Below are 26,156 nucleotides of genomic sequence, written 5' to 3'. Positions count from 1 at the left end.
TTTTTTAAACTACAGAAAAAACAGAAAGATGTTCAGAAGGAAGCACAGAAAAATAGGATAGTTTTTAAAGCAGTATGTAGGATTTAGTATATATATATTTTTAAAAAGCAAGCAGTGTGAAATGGAGATTTATGTTTTCATGTAGAATCCTCTTTTTATGTTTTACTATGTGTATGGAAATGCTCTCTTTTTTTGGCATTAAGTTCAGAACAAAAAAAAAATTAAACAATTAAGGAAGAAAAAATGAAAGTAAGAAACCAGAGGAATCCCCAAAGTCAGAAAAAACAGACAGTAAGGGAAATGACAAAGAAATTTATAATGAAGGAGTGATTGAACCAAATATTGATTTCTTTCAGGAAATTGGAGATGAGATTGTAGAGATGACAGATGAGATGATAAAGTTAATGAAAAGAAGATAGCAGCCATTGATGCTCCAGATAGGAATGAACTTTAGAAAGCCCTTAAATGACTCATAAAAACCTGGATAGACTTACATGAACTGATGCAAAGTGAAGCGAGCAGAACCAGAAAGTATTGTATGCAGTAATGACAACACTGTGTGATGATCAACTTTGATTGACTTAGCTCTACAATGAATCAAGATAATTCTAGAAGACTCATGATGGAAAATGCTATCCATATCCAGAGAAAGAACTGATGGAGTCTGAATGTAGATTGAAGCAAACTATTTTCACTTTCTTTATTTTTATGTATGTGTTTTTGTTCTATTTCTTCTTTCATGGCATGACTAATATGGAAATATATTTTACATGATTGCACATGATATAATATATATCAAATTGTTTACCCTCAAAAAGGGGACAGAGGAAGGAGGAAGAAAATTTGGAACTCTATTTTTTTTGCACTTAATAGTTTTTTATTTTTTACAATTACATGTAAAGATAGTTTTCAACATTCACTTTTATAAGATTTTGAGTTCCAGATTTTTTTCTCCCTCCCTCACTTTCCTGCCTCTTCCCCAAGATGGGAAGTAATCTGATATAGGCTATACATGTACAATCATATTAAAGGTATTTCCACATTAGTCATGTTGTGAAAGAAGAATCAGAACCAAAGGGAAAAACCATGAGAAAGAAAAAAGAAAACAACAAAAAAAGAGAAAATAGTATTTGACTCCATAGTTCTTTCTCTGGATGTGGACAGCATTTTCCATCATGAGTCTTTTGAAACTGTCTTAGATCAGGGGTGGGGAACCTGCATCCTCAAGGCCACATGTAGTCCTCTAGGTTCTCAAATGTGGTCCTTTGACAGAATCCAAACTTCACAGAATAAATCCCCTTAATAAAAGGATTTGTTTTGTAAAACTTGGACTCAGTCTAAAGGCCATACCCAAGGACCTAGAAGGCCATGTGTGGCCTTGAGGCCACAGGTTCCCCACCCCTGTCTTGGATCATTGTATTGTTGAGAAAAGCTAAGTCTATCAAAGTTGATCATTGCAAAATGTTGCAGTTACTGTGTATAATGTTATCCTGGTTCATCTCACTTCATTCAGCACCAGTTCATGTAAGTCTTTCCAGTTTTTCCTAAAATCTGCCTGTTTCTTATAGTACAATAGCATTCTGTGGTATTCACATACCACAACTTGTTCAGCCATTCCCCAATTGATGAGCATCCCCTCAATTTCTAATTCTTTGCTACCAAAAAAGAGCTGCCATGAATATTTTTGTACATGTGGGTGCTTTTTCATTTTTTATGATCTTTTTGGGATACAGACTTAGTAGGGGTATTGCTGGATCAAAGGGTATGCACAGTTTTATAGTCTTTTGGGCACAGTTCCAAATTGCTCTCCAGAATGATTGGATCAGTTCACAATTCCACCAATAATGCACTAGTGTCCCAATTTTCCCACATCTCCAACATTTATAATTTTTCTTTTTTTGTCATATTAGTCAATCAGATAGTTATGAGGTGTTACCTCAGAGTTGTTTTAATTTGCATTTCTCTAATCAACAGTGATTTAGAGCATTTTTTTCGTATTACTAGATAACTTTAATTTCTTCATCTAAAAACTGTGTGGAACTCAACATTTTATAAAAAAAATATTAAATTGTCTTTGTATGTAATTGGAAAAAATAAAATACTATTTAAAAGAAAAAAGAAATTACTCATAGAGGTCATTAAACTGAATCCTCATTTGAGCCTTTTGACAAGAAAGTCAGTATATTTATAAAAGTGTAGATGCCAAATGCTGCTATCAGAAATTATGATGGAGCAATTGAAACAAATCCTCACTCTGTTCATACTTACAAGTGCCAAAAGAAAAACACAGACTTACAGGCACTTGGGAGAAGGCAGCCTATGTGATGCAGATGACAGTGCTATGGTGAAGGAAGCTCACCCAGAAGACTGCTGAACATTAGCAAAAAAAAAAAATAGGAAGGAAGAATGAGGAATGAGAGATCAAAAAGTATAGGAAGGAAGAAGTCTTGGAGGAAACATTACAGAGCTCAAAGACAGGAAGAAGGCTGGTGAAATTTGGGAAGACGGTTTGGCTCCTTCCCAGATTTTCCTGGAGGCATGTCTAGGAACTTCCCTGGAGGCCTGCCTGGTATGAGAGGGGCCATGCTTTGGATAGCAGGACTTGGAGGAATGCCAGGGTTCAATGAACTTCTTTGTGCTTGCAGTCACAAGAGATCCAGAAGTTATGGAGAATTCTAGAATATGATTCAGAAGCCAGCAAACTTATCAAGGCATTAGAGCAACCTAAAGGATTCGATGGAGAGCCCATTAAAAAATCAGAACCGGGGGCAGAGTCAAGATGGCGGCTGGAAAGCAGGGACTGGCCTAAAGCTCTCCCCCAGGACCCTCCAAACACTGATAAAAAATGGTTCTGAATAAATTTTAGAACTACAGAACCCATGAAATACCAGAGGGAAGCAAGGCTCCAGCCCAGGACAGCCTGGATGATCACTGGGTAAAGTCTATCACATGGAGCTGGGAGCGGAGTGGAGCAGAGCCCAGCGTGTGCTGCGCTCAGACCAACCAGACCTGAAGCTGGGCGGAACAGGCCCTAGCACCTTGAATCAGTGAGCTGTGGCAGTTACCAGACTTCTCAACCCACAAACACCAAAGACAACAGAGAAGGTTAGTGGGAAAAAAACTGCGGGGATAGAGTGAAAGGAGTTCTCAGTTCAGCAGAGAACTACAGAAAAACAGAACTACAGCTGCAGTTGTTTCTGGCCCCAGGCCCACCTGGTGGGAGGAATTAAGTGGTGGATCAGAGCAGGAGTGCAGAGCCTGCTCAGATCTGAGTCGCGGTCCTGGTTGGCTGTTCTTGGGGATGGAGGAGCACTGGTATGGCAGAGCTTGCTCTGTAGAAATAGCTCTGAGAACAACAGCACAACCCCTCAAGCTTGGGACAAAGTACTCTCTACTCTACAAGCAGTTATACCCCGATGAAAAACTCTAGGGTCAAGTAGTAGGCTGGGAACATGGCTAGGGAGCGAAAATGGACTCAGATTCAGACTCAGACTTTGGAATCTTTCTTTGGTGACAAAGAAGACCAAAACATACAGCCAGAAGAAGTCAACAAAGTCAAAGAGCCTACATCAAAAGCCTCCAAGAAAAACATGAACTGGTCTCAGGCCATGGAAGGGCTCAAAAAGGATTTGGAAAAGCAAGTAAGAGAAGTGGAGACCCAGAAAAATACTGCAGAAAATAACACCTTAAAAAATAGACTAACTCAAATGGCAAAAGAGCTCCAAAAATCCAATGAGGAGAAGAATGCTTTGAAGGGCAGAAATAGCCAAATGGAAAAGGAGGTCCAAAAGACCACTGAAGGAAATACTACTTTAAAAATGAGATTGGAGCAAGTGGAAGCTAGTGACTTGATGAGAAATCAAGATATTATAAAACAGAACCAAAGGAATGAAAAAATAGAAGACAATGTGAACTATCTCATTGGAAAAACCACTGACCTGGAAAATAGATCCAGGAGAGATAATTTAAAAATTATGGGACTACCTGAAAGCCATGATCAAAAAAAAGAGCCTAGATATCATCTTTCAAGAAATGATCAAGGAGAACTGCCCTGATATTCTAGAGCCAGAGAATAAAATAGAAATTGAAAGAATCCACCAATTGCCTCCTGAAAAAGATTCCAAAAAGAAAACTCCTAGGAACATTGTTGTCAAATTTCAGAGCTCCCAGATCAAGGAGAAAATGCTGCAAGCAGCCAGAAAGAAACAACTTGAGTATTGTGGAAACACAATCAGGATAATACAAAATCTAGCACCTTCTACATTAAGGGATCAAAGGACTTGGAATACAATATTCCGGAGGTCAATGGAGCTAGGATTAAAACCAAGAATCACCTGCCCAGCAAAACTGAGTATCATGCTCCAAGGCAAAATATGGATTTTCAATAAAATAGAGGACTTTCAAGCTTTCTCAGTGAAAAGACCAGATCTGAATAGAAAATCTGACTTTCAAACACAAGAATCAAGGGAAGCATGAAAAGGTAAACAAGAAAGAGAAATCATAAGGGACTTACTAAAGTGGAACTGTTTTGTTTACATTCCTACATGGAAAGATGATGTGTATAATTCATGAGACCTCAGTATTAGGGTAGCTGAAGGGAATATACATATATACATATAAACATGTATATATATATGCATATATATACATATATATAGACAGAGGGCACAGGGTGAGTTGAATATGAAGGGATGATATATAAAAAATAAAATCAAATTAAGGGATGAGAGAGGAATATATTGAGAGAGGGAGAAAGGGAGGGATAGAATGGGGTAAATTGTCTTGCATAAAAGTGGCAAGAAAAAGAAGTTCTGTAGGAAGGGAAGAGGGGGCAGGTGAGGGGGAATGAGTCAATCTTGCTCTCATTGGATTTGACCTGAGGAGGGAATAACATACACACTCAATTGGGCATCTTACCCCTCAGGAAAGAAGGAAGAAGGAGATAAGAAAGGGGGGACAATAGAAGGGAGGGCAGATGGGGGAGGAGGTAATCAAAAGCAAACACTTTCGAAAAGGGATAGGGTCAAGGGAGAAAACTGAATAATGGGGGATAGGATAGGAAGGAGCAAAATATAGTTGGTCTTTCTTTTTTTTAATAGTTGCAATCAATTTATTAAAAGAGATGATTGGTTAGGCATCTGCAATGGTGACTTCAACTTCTACACCTGGTTCAATGCTGATAGATGTGATCTGTTTAACAATTTCAGAAGGACTGTTCAAATCAATAAGGCGTTTGTGGATTCTCATCTGGAACCAATCCCAAGTCTTTGAACCTTCACCACAAGGAGTTTTTCTAGTTGTGATCCTAAGTGTCTTGGTGGGCATTCGAACGGGTCCCTTCACTTTCAAGTTCTTTTCTTTGGCTCCTCTAATTAGGTCAGCACACACTTTCTCGAGTGATTTCACATTGCAGCTGGTGAGGGTGATACGGAGCCGGTGAATGGCCACTTCGGGCTCCACAAGGGTCTTGCTGGTGTCTTTGAATGCCATGACAGTGGAGCGGCTTCCTGACTGACTTATTCCTCGGTGAGAGCGAACAGTGGTGAGTCAGGAGGAGGAGAGGCAGGAACTGCCCTAGTTAGTCTTTCACAACATGAGTATTGTGGAAGGGTTTTTCATAATGATACCCATGTGGCCTATGTTGAATTGCTTGCCTTCTTAGGAAGGGTGGGTGGGGAGGGGAGATGGGATAGAATTTGGAACTCAAAGTTTTAAAAGCAGATGTTAAAAAAAAGTTTTTGCATGCAACTAGGAAATAAGATATACAGGCAATGGGGCATAGAAATCTATCTTGCCCTACAAGAAAGTAAGGGAAAAGGGGATGGGGGGGGGAACGGGGTGACAGAAGGGAGGGCTGACTGGGAAATGGGGCAATCAGAATATATGCCATCTTGGAGTGGGCGGGGAGGGTAGAAATGGGGAGAAAATTTGTAATTCAAACTCTTGTGGAAATCAATGCTGAAAACTAAAAATATTAAATAAATTTTTAAAAAAGGCACAAACAAAGAAAAATCAGAACCTAGTGAGGAGTTAGATCATCCTAGGCTGGCTTACATAGCTAAGTGATGGGTTTGATGAAGTTCCTAGTGAAGATCATTTGTCTTCTACCAAGGAGAAGCTTTGGATCACAGAACAGCATCTTTGTTTTGAAGATTTGATCACTAAGTACGGGGACTTTCTAGTAAATAGGGACCATATGAGGGAGAAAAGAAACAAAACGGGTGGCCACTGACATCAACCCTGCTTAAAGGACTAAGTACCATGTCCTTGTTACGCTAATCATTAACAGCAAAGGATGTCAGATTGCTACAACATTCCACTAGATACATCCTTCCAGTGTGACATTGACCCTTATTTGCTACAACATTCATTCATTCATTCACTCATTTGACAAAGGTTTGTGAATGAAACCTTGTGATAGGCCTAGGGAAGATACGAAGTTCAGATAAGACACATTGCCTGCCATCAAAAGGTTGGGGGTGGTGGTGCAAAAGAGAGGGGACAAGACCCAACATACGAACCCAAATAACTATAACACAGAATATTGTGTGATATAAGGGTACAAATCAGAGGGCTATGTGGGAGATATGGCTGTCATGGACAAGGGAACAATTGGCAAAAACTCGACTTGGACTTTAAAGGATGGGTAGCAATTCAGCAGGCAAATAGGAGGAAGGCATAATGGGCAAAGGAAACAGTTCAAAACTTTTGGGGTCTGGTAATTCAACCAGTGCTGAATCCACTTCACTGTCCCATCTCCCACTGACCATCCATCCACAAAGGTCACAAAGAAGGCATGAGAGACTTTTCCTGAAGTCCAGACATATTAACTTAGTAACCCTGTCTACAAAAGGTAACACCACCTTTTCTGTGGCCTGTAATTAAGATTTTTTCCTGATGTCTTTTGTTATTATATAACCTTCATTTCCCAATATATTCCCATCTTCACTCAGAGCTACTCCTCATAACACAGAATCAAAAAGAAAAAGAAACAAATCAGCAAAACTAACCAACATAGCAACCAAGTCTGAGATTATATGGAATATTCTATTGGTCATCACTATGGCAAGGCAGTCCTTTCCCACCATCGTCATCACTTCACTGTTTCACTCACCACAGTGAATTTTCCAAACCTTTGTAAATGTCTTCAAATCTCATGTGGTTTCCCCTCTCCCCACTCTCAGCTGAGAACCTTGCCTCATATTGATTTCATTGAAAAATTGAGGCCATTCATTGAGAGCTCCCTCTTCCTCCCTATTTTTCATTTTATATCACCCAGATGCCTCTGTCACTATCTCCTCCTTCAGCCCATCTCACAGAAAGAGGTTACCTTTCCCCTTGCTAAGGCAAACCCATCTACAAGCACATTCTATCCCATTTTCCCCAGGAGACCGCCCTCTCTGTCATCCCCACTCACACTTATTTTCAATCTCTCCCTGTCTACTGGCTGCTTCCCTATTGTGTACAAACATATCCATTTCCCTCCTATCCTCAAAAATACTGGTGTGATCTGTTCATCCCCACCAGTTATCATCTTCTCTCCCTTTTATGGTTATATTCCATGAGGCCATCTCTAATCAACATCTCTACTTCCTTTCCTATTACTTTCTTCTTAAATCTTTGTAGTCTAGTTCCAGCCTCATCACTCAACTGGAGCTGCTCTCTCCAAAGTTACCAGTGATCTCTACCTCTCTGCAGCCTTTGATACTGTCAATCTTCCTCTTCTCCTAGATAGTCTCTTCTCTTTAGGTTTCTATGACATGACTCTCTCCTGGTTCTCCTCCTACCTACATGACCATTCCTTCTCACTCTGCTTTGCTGAATCTTTAGCTCACACTCACTAATTGTATCCAGCAGGACTCTGTCCTGCATCGTCTTCTTCCCTCCCCTCCCCTCCCCTTCCCTTCTCTCCCCTCCCCTCCCCTGTCCCTGCCCCTCCTCTCCTCTCCTCTCCTCTCCTCTCCTCTCCTCTCCTCTACTCTCCTCTCCTCTCCTCTCCTCTCCTCTCCCCTCCCCTTCCCTTCTCTTCTCCCTCTATACTATTTTACTTGATGATCTTATCAGCTCCCATGGATTTAATTATCATCTCTATGCTGATGATTCTCACCCTTATTCATCCTGACCTAACCTTTTTCCTAACCTCCAGACTCTCATCTCCAACTGCCTATGAAACATCTCAAACTGGATATATTATAGACATTTTAAAAATACTCAGAAGTGAATTCATTTTCTTCCCCACCCCTCCAAATCCTCCTTCTTTCTAGCTTTCCTATTATTGTCAAGGGTACCACCATCTTCTTAATCACTCCAGCTTGAGATCTAGGTGCCACCCTGAACCCTTCACATTCTTTCACCCCTCACCCCTACTCATGTCCAGTCTGTTGCCAAATTCTGCCAGTTTTACCTTGGTAACATCTCTGTTGTATGTGCTTTCTTCTCTTCTCTGATACTCAGAATCTCATCTCCTCACACCTGGACTATTGCAGTAGACTGCTGGTTGACCTCTCTGCCATGATTCTCTCTCCATTCTAGACCATCCTCCACTAGAATCTCAAATGAATCTTACTAAAGCACAGATCTGACCATGTTACCCAACCCTACCTCACCATTCAATAAACTCCAGTGGTTCCCTGTCATCTCCAGGACCAAGTTTAATGTACTTTGTTTGACATTCAAATACCTTCACACCATCACCCCCTTCTACCTTTCCAATCTTCTTACTCTCCTCCAAATACCCTGTGATCCAGTAATGCTGACCTCCTTCCTATTCCTCAAGCCACTACATCTCCTAACTCCCAGCATTTTCGCTGGCCGTTCGCCATACCTAGAATTCCCCCCCCCCCCCCCCCCCCCCCCCGTCTTCTTCTTTTTCCAGGTTCCCCTGATTTCTTTCATGTCCCAGCTAAAATCCTGCCTTTTACAGGAAGCCTTTTCTAAATTCTCTTAACTCAGGTGTCTTCCTTCTAAAATTATCTCTAGTATATCTTGCATGTATCTTGTCTGTACATAACGGTTTGCACTTGGTCTTCACTCACTGGACGGTGAGCTTCTCAAGGAGTCAACACAGTGCCTGACACAAGACTGACACAATATCCGGTTTTGGTTTTTGTTCTTTCCACGGGCATTATTGTAGTCGTTGTGATGACTGTATTCCTATTTCTGCCAACTTCATTTTGCATCCATTACTATGTCTTCTCTTGTGTCTGTATTTTTCATAGTCAAAGGGTCAGTAATAGTCATTAAACGCATATATCATAATTTGTTTAGCCTTTTAGCCCAATTTTTGGGCAACTAACTTTGTTTCCAGTTCTCTTTTTCTTGAAAATAAGTAATGTCTTAACTCTTCAAGCACTTTGTTTATACCTTCTCAATGGATCAATCAATTGGCAAGCACCGATTAATCACCCGCTATTGACTAGGCACTAAGAACTAAACATGAAAACTACAAAGAATAGTGTTTGACCGCAGGGAGCTTACATTTCATCAGATATACTCCTCAACTTTTGTTTCATGTTGCGATTATTTATTTTGTATTTTATGATATATACATGTGTATATTATATACTGAAAGTTCAGTACAAGCAGAAAACTAGTCTTAACGATTTTTCACCTCCCTTACTGCCAAACAAAGGGAGGGCTCTGAAGGCAATAGATGTTTACTAAAAGTTATTGACTTAACTCGGATGTTTTCCTCAGGGTCCCACCACCTCATAAAAAAAAAAATTGCATCTTGTCCCAATGTTGCACTTTCCTTAACTTGCATAGACCAACAAGTCTTTATTGCGTCCTTCTGGTATATTCTTGTTCAGTTTTTTTCAATTGTGTCTGACTCTTTATGAGCCCATTTTTTGAGGACTTTTTTTTGGCAAAGATATTGGACTGGTTTGCCATTTCCTTCTCCAGCTCATTTTACAGATGAGAAAACTGAGGTGAACAGGGTTAAGTGACTTGCCCAGGGTCACGCAGCTAGTAAGCATCTGAGACCAGATTTGAACTCCAGAAGGTGAGTCTCTCTACCCCCTGCTCCCTCTAGCTCCCCAACCCTTAGTTAGTCCCTATGGAGAAGACGAGAAAAGGACAAGCATAGCTCCTGACCTCAAAGAACTCTTGTTCATGATCCTGGGTTGAGAGAAGAGGATATTTTCTCTTGAAGAAACAAAAGCAGAGAGTTAGCATAATATGTAGGAGGTTATAAAGCAAATCTATTCCAATGGTAGGACTGAAATTCAGGTCTCTCAATATCCATACTTCTCCCACACTTCTGAGATCCTTGTGATTTTCATTCTTTTTGCTGGTTCTTCTTTGAAATCCTTTTCATCCATTTCTTTCTCCATCTTCATCTTGGATTTTTTTCTTCATTGACTTCCTCTCTCCCCTACCTCAGTGGCTTTAGCCTTTGTATGAACTCCAGAGGTGCCACAGGATGCCTTCACAGGAAGAAACTGTACAGGGTGGATTTGCTTGACTTGCCTGGGTTTCCTCTGGGACTCAGGGTTTCTGCGGGTTCCTAGAAAATGGGAGTGAGAATTCCATTTCCCATTAGGGAAGTCCTTTGGGGTGTGTGGGGTGGCCCATACTCAGGAGCCATAGATCTACCACAAAGACCATCTGACAGGCAGCTCTGCCACAGCCATTTCCTCATTTTCACAGAACTAACCAGCTCCTAAGTTGCTGAAAGATTCAGTACTGCCTAATGAATAATGGGAAGCATTATTGGCACTATGTTTACTGAGTGTTTTGAACTTGTGAACCCAAGAGGAGAATCTGGCTTCTAGGCAAGGTATCAGGACTTAGGGGCCCTGCCTAGGACCTGAAAATAGGAGCATAAATTTCTACTTCTACAGGATTGTGGAAGGAGTCCCGATGCACATAAGCCCATGGAAACTTCCTTCAGGTTAAAAGGAAGTAGAAGGAATACTGGGTTTGAATCGTGACTGCCATTTACTATCTGTGTGGTCTTAGGCAAGTTCCTTCCCCTTTTTGGGCCTCAGTTTCCCTTTCTATAAAATGAAAAATTTGGACTAGATGACATATGTACATTTCAATGCAGCCTTTATTAACCATTTACAATGTGCCAGGCACTATGCTCAGTGTTGGGGATACAAAGAAAACCCAAAAAAGCCCCTTTCCCCAAGAACCTCACATTCTGGTGAAGGAGACAATATGTAAGTAATAGGTACCTACAAGATAGATTCAGAGTAGGTGGCAGGCAATCTGAGTGGGGATATTACTAGTAGCTGTGGATAGGGTAGGGATTGGAAGACTTCCTGAAGAAGATGGGATTTAAATTGAGTCTTGAAGGAAGCCAGGGAAGCTAAGAGGTGGAGGTAAAGAGGGAATGCAACCCAGACATGGGGGATATAACCAATGCAAAGGTACGGAGACTGAAGATGGAATTTTGTGTGAGGAACAGCAAGTAAAGGAAGGAAATTAACATTTACTAAGCACCTACTATATGCTAAGTTTTAAAAACATTATCTCATTTGATCTTTATGACAACTCTGGGAAGCAGGTGCTATTATTATCTCCTTTTTACAGTTGAGGAAGCTGAGGCAGGCAGAGATTAAGTGACTTCCCTGGGGTCACACAGTTAGTGTTTGAGGCTGGAGTTGAACTCAGGTCTTTCTGACTCCAGGTCCAGGTCTCTACTTACTATACCACCTTAGCTGCCTCTATCAGAGGACAGAAAGCCATTGTTGCTAGATTTCAGAGTGTATAGAAGGGAGTAAAGTAAAAAGACTGAAAAGGTAGGAGGGAGCCATGTTATGAAGAGCTTTAGATACCAAGCAGAGAGAGAAATTTCTTAGAGCCCCAGAACAGATCCAAGGAACTCGGCAGTTCTCTGACTTAAGGCAACTGCTTCTCACTGAAAGAGCATAACATTTACTCAGCTTAGTGGCAAAGGTGGCTGTGTGCTAAAAGATTTTCTCACTGCTTAAGTGGCCCAAGAATATCAGAAAAGTTGCTTTTCCCTGCGGAAGAGTTGTGAGGAACAGAAGGGGAACAGATAATAGAAGAGTAGTTTTGTCTAGCAGGTAAAACATGGTGCAGAGAATTCTCTAAAGAGACCAAGAACATCAAGGAACATAGGTTGTTCTTCCTTGGTTTCTGTAAGTATGTGCCCATTATCCCCCATAGGAACTGTGCATTGTTGGGAGAGACCTAGATCTTTGGGAGGACTGTATATTTTGATTACTCCTTTCCTTCTAAATAAGTGTTATGATTATTCTTGCTCTTGCCTTCTACTGAATAAATATGATGCTTATTGTTGCCAATTGAATACAATTTGGTAATTAATCTGGGTGCCAAAAGGAACTTCAAGTCAGAGTGAGGTCTCAGACAGATTTTGTCCTTGGTGATCAAGAAGTTGTGACTAAAACGAATAGATTTAAATCTAAAGGCACTAATAGATTTAAATCTAAAGTTAGCTGGGGTTGTTCTGTGTTTCAAGTGCTTGTTTCTTGGGTGAGGAATCTCCTTCTGGACAGGAAGTATCCATTACAACCAAGACTTAGAAGCAGACAGACCTACCTATTGGAAAAAAATGTGTTAAGAATTTTCTTCATTCTCTGCTCTCCCCTTCCCCCCATTCGTCAAAGAATGGGTATATTAGGCCTTTGATTTTAAGACCTGTAGCAAAAGGTCTTTCTGTTTTAAATTAAAAGATCATAAACCTATAAAGAGTTAGAGAGGCCAACAAATTAAAACCCCCTCGTTTTATATATGAAGAAACTGAAGCTTAAGTGGTTAGATGTAAGAGGGTAAGTGAATTTCCCAAGGTAGTAAGCTCCAGGGGTGGGATCCAAACGCAGAGCCAGATCTCTTTCCATCATACCTTGCTTCTAGGAAGAGCCTACTCTTCTTATGAAGGAAAAAAGACTTTAGCTAAAGCCAGAAGCTGAAAATGGAGAGGTTCCACAACTTCATACCCAGTGGATTCATACCTGGCAGTGACCACAGGACCAGTGGAATACCACTTTGGATTGTTCCCAACTACCACTTCATATTTGATCCTTACACTCATCCCATGATGTAGTCAGTATAAGTATTATCTCCACTTTCCCAATGAGAAAATGAAGGCTTAAAGAAATGAAGTGACTTGTGCAGAATCATTCAGTTCATCAGAGATTCAATAGCTTGCTAGACTGTGATGGGACCTTAGAAGTTACCCCATTCCCTCACTTTACACATGAGAGACACTGAAGCCCAGAAAAATTGTCAATTGCCCAAGGTATCAGAGCTAGGATTTAAGCCCAGGTCTACTGATTCCAACTCCTCTTGGCTTAACTGAAACACACAGAACAGCTCTGGGACATACACTGTTGGAAACTCTTCAAGTCAAGCCCAGCATCCCTTGTTTCTCTGGGAAGAAACTACTTGAAAATCTTCTTGGAAGCTCTGCTGCTTTTGCTGACCTGTAGGTTCTGGGCTCTTCTCCATGCTCTAAGAACTAAGAGACCCTCTCTGGTTGGGAAATCTCATTGGGGAACAATCTAGAGTGCAGACCAAGCTGACAGAGGTGAAGACTTTCCAAGTCACACAGCTCTCAGAAGCTTTTCAATAAAGCCTCCTCGGAAGCCTCAGAGATGGTAGTCTCTAGGGCCTTGCATAGTTGCTTGGTGGTCTCCACTGATTTTCTGAAATATGCCCACTTTGCTAGACTTATGGGCTGGGTCCTTACTGTCCTCTGCTTTCCTACTCCCCAGCATCCTTTAGGGTAATGGATGTCTTTGCTTCATTCCCACGCCTCAATGACCATTCTTAAAAGAATTCTTTTAACATTTAAGCCTTCAGAATCCATTGATGAGCCTTGTCTGAACCATTACTCAGGACAAAAACATCTCCTCTATGGCTGTTGAAGTGGAATGACCCTCCCCACACTGGGAAACTTGTTGTGGAATTGCAAGTAGGGCAGATCTATAGGCCTGCCCTGCTTCCCACAAACTGAACAGCGAGACAGCTTGCATCAGCCTCGAAGAGTGTTCAGCCAGCCCAGGATTCTGTCTCTAATGAAGGCACCAGAGGGTCATGGGATTGGGAGAGGCATGGATTCTCCTCCAAGAGGTTGTTTACCAGTGCTAGGGCTGGGCTAGGGGCCTGTTGTTCCCTGAGGGTCTCTGGGGTCCATCTGTGAGCCAAGCTCTGAAAGCAGCCAGGCTGGGGCTTCCGGGAGGGCCAGTCTCTCATTCTTAGACATTCATCCTTGCCCTCGTGTAAACCAATGACATATGCCTCTCATTTCCCTTCAAGTTCCTCCTCCCCCTCCCTAACCTTATCCCTCTGACTCCATACTTTTTTCCTAGCTCAGGAGGTTCTTTTTACCTGTAATTAGATACCTAATTACTTCAATATGCCAAGGAGTCATGATTCTATCAGTGTGAACCATCCCTTTCCCATGCAGCTCACCCCTCCCGTCCCCCACATATAATCTAGTAGATGCTTATTAGTGTTTTTGAGCTCCCCAATTTTCTTCATGCTGTGCTCATTTGTGTACAGTTGTATGCCCTTCTCCCAAGTAGAATGTAAAACCCCATTTGATCCAGAAATTCCACTGAGGGGTGACTACCCCAAGAAAGTCAAAAATAAAAAGAAAGGTATCATATGAACCAAAATGTTTATAGTAGCGCTTTGCCATAGAGTCATTGGCTTGTAGATTTAGACCTGGAAGGGAACTCAGAGTCCATCTAGTCCAAGGCTCTCACAGATGAGGAAACTTAGAAGTGACTTATCCAAGGCGACACAAGCAGTAAGAGTTATAGAGAAGATGTTTGTAGTAGCAAAGCACTGGAAACAAAACAGATCCCCAGCAACTAAGGAATGTCTAAACAAATAATGTTGCAATAATGTAATGGAATATTATCGCACTATAAGAAACAATGACTATGAAGAATACAGAGAAGCACGGGGAGATTTGTATATAATATGAAAAAAGCCAAACGGGTAGGGAAAATACAAGCAATGACTCTGACAATGTAAATGTTAAAAAAAAAAAGAAAAAGAAAAAATGAAACCACACTGTTTAATTAAAATAATCCTCATCCCAGAAGAAGAGTTAAGAAAATACACCTCCTTACATTCTTTATAATGTAGGGACAGTTAGGTGGTGCAGTGGCTAGAGCACTGGGCTTGGAATCAGGAAGATTCTTCTTCATGAGTTCAAATCTGGTCACATTTAATAGCTGTGAGATCCTGGGCAAGTCACCTGACCCTGTTTGCCTCAGTTTCTCATCTATAAAAGGAGCTGAATAAGTAAATGGCAAACCACTCCACTATATTTGCCAAGAAAATCTCTTGGACAGAGGTCCACGGGATCATGAAAAGTTGGATGTAACTGAATCACAATGACAATCATTAAAAGACTGGCCTGATGAAATTTTTTAGCAGTGACTGCATGGCTCTGTGAATAGAGTGCTGGGTCTGGAGTCAAGAAGACCTGAGTTCAAATCCGGCCTCAGACACTTACTGGCTATGTGACCCTGGGCAAGTCACTTAACCTCTGTCTGCCTTAATCCACTAGAGAAGGAAATGATGAACCACTCTGATATCTTTGACAAGAAAACCTCAATGACTGTATTTCTCCAAATACCTTTAGATAATGACTCTAAACAAATTCTAGAGTGGCAGAATACAAAAAAGATGGAGTGAAACAATTTTCCAGCCCAAGACAACTTCAAAGGTCAGCAGGAAAGGTCTGTTGCACCAGAGTGATTACAGTTCCGGGGTTGAAAAGAATGCTTGTGGTCACTCATAAACCAGCACAGTACAGGAGAGTAGTGAATACACCTCTCCCTAGATATGCCACCTTGAAAGAACCAAAACTTACAGGTCCCCAGAATTACCTCTGAAAACAACTGTACAAAAAATCCTGAAGCTGGGGACAGTGCCCCCTCCACTGGGGAAGCAGAACCCTACTTTAGCACAGAGTTAAAAGTCAAGAAATAGGCTGGCAAATGAGTAAAGGAGAATTTTTTTAATCATAGAAAGTTACTATGGTGACAAAGAAACTCAAAACACACACTCAGAAGAAGACAACAAAGTCAAAATTCCTGAATCCAAAGCCTCAAAGAAAAAAGGAATTGTTCTCAGGTCAAAGGATATTAAAAATCAAGTAAGACAGGTAGAGAAAAAATTGGGAAGAGAAATGAGAGTGAAGCAAGAAAATAATGAAAAAAGAGTCAACAGCTTGGTGAAGGAGACACAAAAGTACTGAAGAAAATAACACTTTGTTTCTTTTTTTTTGAGGGGGGAAGGCATGGAAATTGGGGTTAAGTGACTTGCCCACAGTCACACAGCTAGTAAGTATGTCAAGTGTCTGAGGCCTTATTTGAACTCAGGTCCTCCTGACTCCAGGGCCAGTGCTCTACTCACTGCGCCTCCTAGCTGCCCTGAAAATGACATTTTAAAAAACAGAATAGGCCAAATGGTAAAAGAGGCACAAAAATCCAACGAAGAGAAGAATGTCTTGAAAAAGCAGAATTGGCCAAATGGAAAAGGAGTTACAAAATCTCACTGGAAAAAGTAATTCCTTAAAAGTTAGAATTGGATGAGTGGAAGCTTAACGACTTTATGAGATATCAAGAGACAATAAAACAAAATCAAAAGCATGAAAAAATAGAATAAAATGTGAAACATCTCATTGAAAAAACAATTGACCTGGGAAATAGTTGCAGGAGAGATAGTTTAAGAATTATTGGACTATCTGGAAGTCATGATCAAAAAAAGAGTCTAGACATCATCTTGCAAAAAATTATCATGGAAAACTGCCTTGGTATTCTAGAACCAGAGGGTTAAATTGGAAATTGAAAGAATCTACAAATTGTCTCCTGAAAGAGATCCCAAAATGAAAACTCCCAGGAATATGATAGCCAAATTCCAGACCTCCCAGATCAAGGAGAAAATATTGCAAGTGGCCAAAAAGAAATAATTCTAATACCATGGAGCCACAGTCAGGATAGCACAAGATTTAGCAGCTTCTACATTAAAGGATTAGAGGGCTTGGAATATGATATTCTGGAGGGTCAAAGAGCTAGGATTATAACCAAGAGTCACCAACCCAGCAAAACTGAGTATACCCCTTCAAGGGGGGAAAATGGACATTCTGTGAAATAGAGGACTTTCAAGCATTCCTGATGAAAAGACCAGAGCAAAATAGAAAATTTGTCTTTCAAGTTCAAGATGCAAAAGAAGCACAGAAAAGGTAAACAGGAAAGACAAATCATAAGGTATCCCATAAGGTTAAATTGTTCATATTCCTACATGGGAAAATGATATTTATAATTCCTGAAAGCTTTCTCATTATTAGGACAGTTAGGAGTATACATAGACAGCAAGTAGAGGTATGAATTGAATGTGATGGTATGATTATCTAAAAAAATAAAATTAAGGGTTGAGAAAGGAGAATGTACTGGGAGAATGGGAAATGAAAAAGATTTTACAATGGAGGGGAAAATGGCGGAAGCAGGGAACAAGGCACATGAACCTTATTCTCATTGGAATTGGCTCAAAGAGGGAATAATGTACACACTCAGCTGGGTGTAGAAATCTATCTTACTATACAGAAAAGTAGGAAGAGAAAGGAATAAGAGTGGAGGGGGTGGGGAGCTGATAGGAGGGAGGGCAGCTTGGGGGAGGAAAAAGTCAGAAGCAAAATATTTTTAAGAATGGACAGGGTAAAAGGAGAGAATAGGATAAACGGGGAAAACAGGATGGAGTGAAATACATAGTCGGTAATCTTTACCATGAAAAAAAATTTTACAGAGAGTTTCTCTTCATTTATCAAACATATAGAAAACTGAGTCAAATTTATAGAAAAAGAGCCATTCCTCAATTGATAAATGGTCAAAGGATATGAACAGGCAGTTTTCAGACAAAATAATCAAAGCTATCTGTAGTCATATGAAAAAATATTCTAAATCACTATTAATGAGAGAAATGCAAATTAAAACAATTTTGAGGTATTTCCTCACACTTATCAGACTGGCTTATATGACAGAAAAGGAAAATGACAAATGCTAGAGGGGTTATGGGAAAATTAAAACACTAATGTACTATTGGTGAAGTTGTATACTGATTAAACCATTCTGGAGAACAATTTGGAATTATGTCCAAAGGGCTATAAAACCATGCATACCTTTTGATCAAGAATTACCTTTACTAGGTTTGTGTCCCAAAGAGATAAAAAACAAAGAAGAAAAGGACTTATGTATACGAAAATATTTATAGCAGCTCTTTTAGTGGTGACAGAGAATTGGAAATCGAGGAGATGTCCATCAATTGGGGAATGGCTGAACAAGTTATTGTATATGATTGTAATGGAATACTATCATGCTTTACGAAATGATGAGCAGGATGCTCTCAGAAAAACCTGCAAAGACTTACATGAACTTATGCAAAGTAAAATGAGCAGAACCAGATCATTGTACATGGTAACAGCAATATTGTATGATAATCTACTATGAGTAATGTAGCTATTCTCAGCAATACAATGATCCAAGACAATTCTGTAGGGCTTATGATGAAAAGTGCTGTCCATCTGCAAAGAAAGAACTGGTAGAACCTGAATGCAGATCAAAGATACTTTTTCTCTATTTTTCTTGGGTTTTTTTTGTCTATATTTTCTTTCACAGAATGACTTACAAGGAAATGTGCTTTGCATGATTACATATGTATAACCTATGTCAAATTGTTTGCCTTCTCAAGGTGGGGGGAGAGGAGGGAGGGAGAAAATCTAATTAACTTCACTTTTGCTTCTGTATCGTTATTATCCTATTTATATAAACTGTATTAAATTATCCTATTTATATAAACTGTATAACCTAGGAAAACTACGTAAAAAAACAAAGACTGTAAACTAACCATGACTCTAGCAGGAGTGGAGGGAATGGTTACCCCTGCTCCTGCAGCTGTATCAGTGTGAGTGTTCCCGTGAGCACTACACCCGCTCTCTCGAGGAGCATAATGAAATGCCTTCCTCTGCCCACTCTGGTCTTGAGTTCTTTGGGTGAGAATGGGCAAATCACATGGATTTTCCTAAGGTCAAGTGAAGGGAAGCAACAGGCAGCGGAAGCTCACCGGGCTTACTTCTAGATCTTGTCTTGGGGTGTCCTGTGATCCCCACTGCGGTGTTAAGAGGGCTACCACTCTGGATTCCCTTGGGGAACCCTGTGGTCTGCACGGCCTTCTTAAGGGGACATCACTTGGGACTTCCGGCCCTGTCTTGGGAGCCTTGTGATCTTACCGCCATCCTAAGGGGCCATCACTTGGGTCCTCCTTAGGGTCTGACCCCTAGGAGGCCCTGTGATCCCCACAGATTAAGGGATGGCTATCACTCGGTCTTCCTCTGGGAGTCCTGTGGTCTGTACAGCCTTCCCTAGGGATTATCACAGGGTTCTTCCTCAGGACTTTGGCCCTGCCTAGGAAGTCCAATGATCCCCAAAGCCGTGTGTTCTCACAATTAGGGGAAGTCCAGGGATCCCCAAAACCACATTTCTCATAATTTCAACCACTCCTCTTATGATCTAGTTTCTAGTGCTTTCACCCTACTGATTTTCCTCCTCTGGATACACTCTAGTTTGTCAGTGTCTGCTCTAAAATGTTGCCACCAGAACTGAGCACAACACTCTCAGGGGGAGTTCTCCTGTATCACCCTTCCATGATAATGGGGTGCCACCACTCTTTTAGCAATGCAACTGGAAGACACCAGGGCTTTCTGGCTGCTATGCCACCCAATGGATTCATCTTGAGCTTGCAGACCCTTAAGGCCCCTTTGTGTGTTCCTCTTTCTCTTCATGTGTTTCCCATACTCTTCCTCCTCCTTTCTCCTTGTCCCTTTCCTTGGTATTTGCATAAGGACTGAGAGCATAACCAGCACTTTATCTGTTACAATGGAGAAAAGGACTTTCCCTAGTCTTGCCTTAGCTTGGCTGCCTTTCCCCAGGAAGACTGAATGTTTGTGTGTACGTTCGTGGGGTTTGTGTCCATGTGCACATATGTTTGCCAGTCCTAAGAGATTTTGACAACACACATCTGGTTTAAGAAACTTTCGGAAATTTTAGCTTAAAATTAGCTTAAAAGTCAGTAATAGGATAAACCCCCTCCCCATTTTCCCTATTAGGATAATCATGGAAGGAACTGTGCCTGGGGACCAGGCCAGAGTGGCTAGCATCTAAGACCTGTAAAAGGGAAGGAAATCAGAAGAGAGAGGAGGAGGGGCTCCAGGTGCTACTGGCCTGTAAAACCCACATGTGGCAGGGGAAACTCTAGATTCCCTTCCTGGGGTATGATGAGAAATGAGGAATGAGCATCATCTGGTCTTAACTAGGTAAGGGAAGAGCGTGCATTTTGTGTGGCTTTTTCACTCTTTTCTCCAATGGAAAGTTTATAAGCTTTAAACAGTATATCCTGCTTGTGGGCTGCTTTCTTCCCTTTTGGGAATATGGATGGACAGTGTGGTTTTTCTTCTCTAATGATGCATAAACCAAATCTCTGTGACAGCAATTCCCATCCCTTCCAGGGAATCTCCATTTATCTCCAGGGTTGTCAGCAAATACTCAAAATATTTTCCAAAACAAAATTAATTTTAATTTAATTAGTTTATTTGAACTTAGAAGAAAAAAAAAAGAAATCCCATGTGCCATAAAACACTTTAGAATAATCATATTGCTAGAGCAACCTATGGTATACACAGCATTGTTTCTCACCGAGCTCCAACAAGGTAGGAGTCATTTCCTCTTTTTAAGTGACCTGCCCAAAGTCACACTGGCAGCATTGAAGGAGGACTAGATCTGGAGGCATAACTCAGAGCTAGTCCTAACTCTGTTACTTTCTAGGAAGCTAATACGAATTGGGGATTATCACATGAGCTGTTTCCACTCCCACAAAGGCAATGATTCCAGGACGCTACCCCTTTTGCCCCTATAACAGCCCTACAGGTAGGTGGGGCTAGTGCTATTACCCATTTGACATCTCAGATGGAGTAATTGACTGACTTGCCCAAGGGCACACATTGGATCAATTTCAGAGCTCTGGCTCAAACTCACCGCTGTGATTTACCTGACCGCTATTCTTGATCCCACTCCCTTGGGTCATCATCTATATGCCATTGAGGGTCAGTTGTGTTAACCTGGAGCTGGTGGTACACTGCAAAGAGGACTGGGACTGGAGTCAGGAAGACCTGAATTCAAATCCAGCATCAGACACTTACTGGCTCTGTAACCATGGACAAGTCACTTACTTCCGCTGGCTTCAGATTCCTCGTTTGTAAAATGGGGATAATATTAGCACCTACCTCCCAGGATAGTTGTGAGGATTAAAGGAGATAATATTTGTAAAAAGTGCTTAGCACAGGCACTATATAAATGTTTATTCTTTTCCCTTCCCTTTCTTCTTCTCCCTGATCATTAATGACATCTTGAAGGGAGCCAGAAACTTTTAAATGAGGCATTCTTAACCTTCTTTGTATCCTGGATCCTTGTGGAAGTCCAAGGAAGCCTATGCCCCCCTTCTCAGAATAATGTTTTTAAATGTATAAATTAAAATACATAGGATTACAAAAGAAACCAGTTCTGTTAAAGTACAGTTATCAAAAAATTTTTTTAAGTTCATGGACCCCAGACTAAGAACCACTGGCCTAGATGTTTGTTTCCTTGATGAACTGGTCACTCATCATTCTGGAATACTGGAGCAAGTGTCAAGTGGCAGGACCTTGGGGCATAATCACTTAGTCAAGTTTTGCTTTCAACAAAGGAATCAATTATTGTGTGTTGAACCGAGCCTTGAGAACAGACCAGACTGAGTTTCCTCCTTCCTCCCATGGGTTTTTGTTGTTGTTGTTTTAAACAAGTGAAGCAAGTGTTCTACTTTGTATGCCTCCAGGCAATGGGGATGAGAACATGCCCTACACCTGCTCATTTTATGGGACATCTCAAGTGGGTACTTTCATTTGCTCCCAGTTGATCCTTCTTAAAAAGCATAATTGTAAAGAAACAAAAATTTAGGTGGGCCACAGCTCCAGTCTAAATGGTAATGAGCCATCAGAGCAGGAATTGTGCTCATAATGATTATAACTTGGGGTGACAGGGGTAAATTGACTACTCCTTAAGGGAAATTGATGGAGTTGCAAGAATTTTGGAATGAAGGGAAGTGGCAGTTGTCAGTTGGGGGCTGGTGCCTACCTGCCTCCCTAAACTGTCCCCATCCTAGAATCCTTGAAGTTGCTTGCACTGTGATTATAATGACTTCATTTCCACTCCTTTTACCTATGAATTGTCTGGAAAGTAGCATTACCCAAGGTTAATCTTGAGATTACCCTTGAATGACTGAGAGAGATATTTCCATACGGATCATGTACAAAGATGAGAAGACTATAATCCCAGATTTAGAGCTGAAGAGGACCTCAGAGGCCCCTGGGCCACCTCCCTCATTTCATATATGAGGAAATTGGTGGGCAAAGAGGTTGATTAACTTGCTTAAGGGCACATGGATATTAAATGGGGGAGGGGAACGATTTGGACTCAGGTCCTTTGACTCAAGATCTCAGCACTATTAGTCTTACCAGTTTCCTTCTATAGTCTAGAACCTTCTTAATACCCACATAGGGTTTTGAATCCAGGGCGAACCGATTTCCCTGGCCTTGGAGAAGTCTGTTTACCTCTATGAGACAGTGATAAGTAATGAGAAAATCCTTGGATTAGGAACCAGAAAACCAGGATTCTAGTACTGGTTCTTACTAGCTCTCATCCATTCTCTGCATGTCTCCTGTTTCCTCATCTATAAGATAGGGATAATTTGTCTCTGACCTGTCTCTTTTATAGAGTCATTGTGAGGATCCAGTGACAATATCTAAATGTGAGTTATATGTATTCCTGGCAAATTAATGTTATCTCCCTCCTTGAGTTCCAGATCTCTGTCTATTCACTTCCTAAACCACATCTTCAACTTCTCTAAAAAAATTGTATCCCTTCTAAATTGATCTCCTGTCTCCCCCTTTTATCCAGCTCTGGACAGTTGGCTCCCTCACTGCCCCTTAAAGAACTGTTCCTACCTGCAGCTAGTTAGAATCCATACCTTTTCCAAGATAGGTTTAGGAGGAAATGAAAAAAGGGGCACTTCTACTTCTTTATGGGTTTCCTATTATTCCATAACTCCTAGGACTACATAAATTTCCTTTTAGGAAAAATGATGTCAACCCAAGTCATAGCAACTATGATTATAACCACTGCTCTGGGTTTTCATTACTTAGGAAGTGATTTTTCTTGCATTCTATTTAGATAGGCAGTCTGGAGCCACGTCACCACAGAGCAAAACAGCTAGTCCAGTCATACTCACAATTTTGGGTCACATCATACTTTATTTTCCCAGAATTGGAGAATTCCCCAAGGAGAGAAATCCTGGTAGTTTGGCTTTTGAATCTCTCAGTGATATACGATAAAGATGAAGCTCCTCTTCTCTCAAGGTTCCTCCCTCTCTCCACCCTAGTCCCCATCTTGGACGCTGAAATCACTGAAGACTTTGCCGACAGCCTACAAAGCTCTGGTTTGGCTACTTCGGTGGGGCCTCCTTCTTGAATATGCCCCCACAGAATTCTGAGTGACCAAGAGAAAAAGATAGAAGCTGCCGGCCCCAAAGTTCCCTTTATTATCTTTTTATGGGGGTTTCCTCACGTGAAGAGAATCCATACAAAATCCCATTAAGGATTCCAGCCAAAGAAACGCTATCAAGCCAGCTCCTTTCTTCCCTTCAGAAATCCTGTGGCTTCAGGAAGAGGTGGCCCATACGTGCTACCTATGGTAAGGGCCTGTTTCTCTTTTATTATTCCAGAAGGCTTTTCTATGGCAAGTCTCCCCCTCTATGAGAGGCTGAATTCCTGGGGGATTCCAAGCAAGTCTATTTCCATTTTTCCCTTCTTGGGAATCCAACTCACGTTATATCATCAATGCCACAATTAGTTCAGTGTAACTTGGTGATTGTTCTCTTTTCATAGTGAGGTCCAGTCCTGGGACAAAGCTGGTCCATAGCATCACACAGATCTGTTGTGGTGTTCCTTATCTACCTGTCTACCACATGTGAACCACAGCTGGATTCTCTTACCACCACCGGAGAGCTTATATATCTTGAAAAATTCTTCCCGATTCTGGAAGCCTGTGGTATTAGCCTTTTATTGAATATTGATAGGCTAATTCTCTAGGGTTTAAGATACTAACCCAAGACATCGTAGGAATGTATAGATTTAGAGCTGAAAGGGACCTGAGAAATCAGCTAGTCCAAGCCCTCCCTTTAACAAATATGTAAACAGAGGCCCAGAGAGGCTAAGTAATTTTTCCCGAATTGCATAGATAAATAAGACATAAAGCTGGGATTTTGACCCAGGTCCTGTGTTATCGTTTTCAAGGAGTAGCCCTAAAAATTTTCATTTGGGAAGAAAGAAACCAAGGCAAGAAAAAAGCAATCATGGGATTAGGGTCACAAAGCAGCAACAACTAAAGCGAACTCTTTATAATGTTAGGCACCCCAAGGATTCCCCTACTTAGGGCTCACCTCTCTTCTTTCCAAGCATGCCTTGTCCCCCAAACAGTGAGTGGATGTCCTCTTGGGCTAAACAGGAAAGTATCCAAACCAAATGAAGGGTCTCCAGAAGAAATCAAAATGTCTTCTCTAGATCAGTGGTTCTTGAAGGAAATCTGTAAAAGTCCTCCTGGTGGTTCGTTGTAAGATATGCAAAATTTCGTTAACTTGTTCTTGGGGCTCCTAAAAGTCTGGGTTGTTTTTTTCCCCATGTCAAATTTACATTAAGATTAAAAACCATCAAAATGTTTTGTTTTTTTAAAAAAGGATCCATTAGTCCGCACAAAAGCTCCACAAGATGACATCTGTATTTCGCTAGAAAATGGGCGGTGGCAATGAAGGTAGCAGCTTTCCAGTCTCTCCCCTGCCCAACTGGTTCTTGGGTTAATTTTTTAAGAATCACTGGTCCAAAAGCACAGCTGAATATCACAAGGTTCTTAGATGTAGCATTCAAGTGGATAGAAAAGTGGAGTTGCTTTCTTCCTTGGCCTCTGTGCTCCCAGCTACTATTAGCTCCCTGGCTGGTAACTGATTGTTTCCAACTGGTAGCTCCCCTCCAACTGACCCCCAGGTCCTGAGGCTGCTGCTGTTCCAGGGGTTTACTGGAGAGGCTGTGGGCATTCTCAGGTTTCCCTCTGGAAAAGCTAGTGTTCAGGTGTGGGCGAGAAGGGACGGACTGGAGGTCAGGATGCGGCTAGGGCTCAGAGAAGTCTGTTTTCCCTCACCCTATCCAGAATTAACCCCAGCAAAGCCTGAGCCTGGGGAACAGCTCCGTGAGCAGACTTAATAACCCCTTGTTAGCCACCCAGTCCAGGCAAATTGCTAACTGCTGGGTTTCTCACAAGATGAAGGGGGAAAAGTCCTCTTTTGTTTCTAGAAGAACGGCACAAAAGTCAAAAATAGTGGATTGGTGGCCAACACCACATCCCCACAGCTTCCTGGGCAGATTCACAAAGAGCTAGGTTTGGCTATACAGTCAATAATTGGTTTAGGAGTTGCCCTGATTTTAATATGCCTGCTGGCCTCTAAGCAGATTTCCCCAAACCTTGTGCACCTTCGATTACCTAGCTGGGTTCCTGTGGTTGTGCTAGCGGCCAGATGATAAATGTGCCTCATGATCCCTCGGAGGTAGATGCTACCTAAAGGAATCAGGCATCAGCCTCCAACGTTTGACCCTGTATAGCATAGATCTGTGCTTTGAGAAGGGGAAGGTGGTTTTCCCACCTTGTGGAATAAGGTGGAAACCACAAGTTTGCTCTTTGACTAAGATGAAGTGCAGGGTGAAGGGGGGAGGATGCACAGTTTAGGAAGAAAACTCAACATCTGGATGGCATTTTCTACATACCTTTCTGGAAGTCCCTGGTTCCTGAACTTCTTTGCTAATGAGCCTCCCTTCCTGGTCTGCAGAGGCTCAGTGTCTCCAGCTGGCCAGTGAATGACACTGCTGTCAGACTCCGTGAGCTGGTTTATATGGGTTGGCGGATCTCTGACTGGACCTCTAGAGGGGCGGTGCACATTTTCATACACACACACACACACACACTTCTGAATACGCACACACACATGCTTAAATTAGGTCATATATGTAAAGGGCT

At 41.4% G+C, this 26,156-nt stretch overlaps 1 protein-coding gene across 1 annotated transcript; it reads right to left on the bottom strand.

The window, feature by feature from the left end:
• Nucleotides 1-5,113: 5,113 nt before the first annotated feature.
• On the bottom strand, nt 5,114-5,490 carry LOC118841019 (40S ribosomal protein S20-like). The gene has a single exon (XM_036748430.1). It carries the CDS (start codon nt 5,488-5,490, stop codon nt 5,131-5,133), a length of 360 nt encoding a protein of 119 aa, XP_036604325.1. The 3' UTR covers nt 5,114-5,130.
• Nucleotides 5,491-26,156: the final 20,666 nt, after the last annotated feature.

This window comes from Trichosurus vulpecula, chromosome 3 (assembly GCF_011100635.1).
Source record: "Trichosurus vulpecula isolate mTriVul1 chromosome 3, mTriVul1.pri, whole genome shotgun sequence".
Classification (NCBI taxonomy): domain Eukaryota; kingdom Metazoa; phylum Chordata; class Mammalia; order Diprotodontia; family Phalangeridae; genus Trichosurus; species Trichosurus vulpecula.
This window is presented reverse-complemented; position numbering and strand designations above follow the sequence as displayed.

What these genes read in the sequence shown, in the direction of transcription:
- LOC118841019 (XM_036748430.1), bottom strand. Translation starts at nt 5,490, where the DNA reads ATGGCATTCAAAGACACCAGCAAGACCCTTGTGGAGCCCGAAGTGGCC.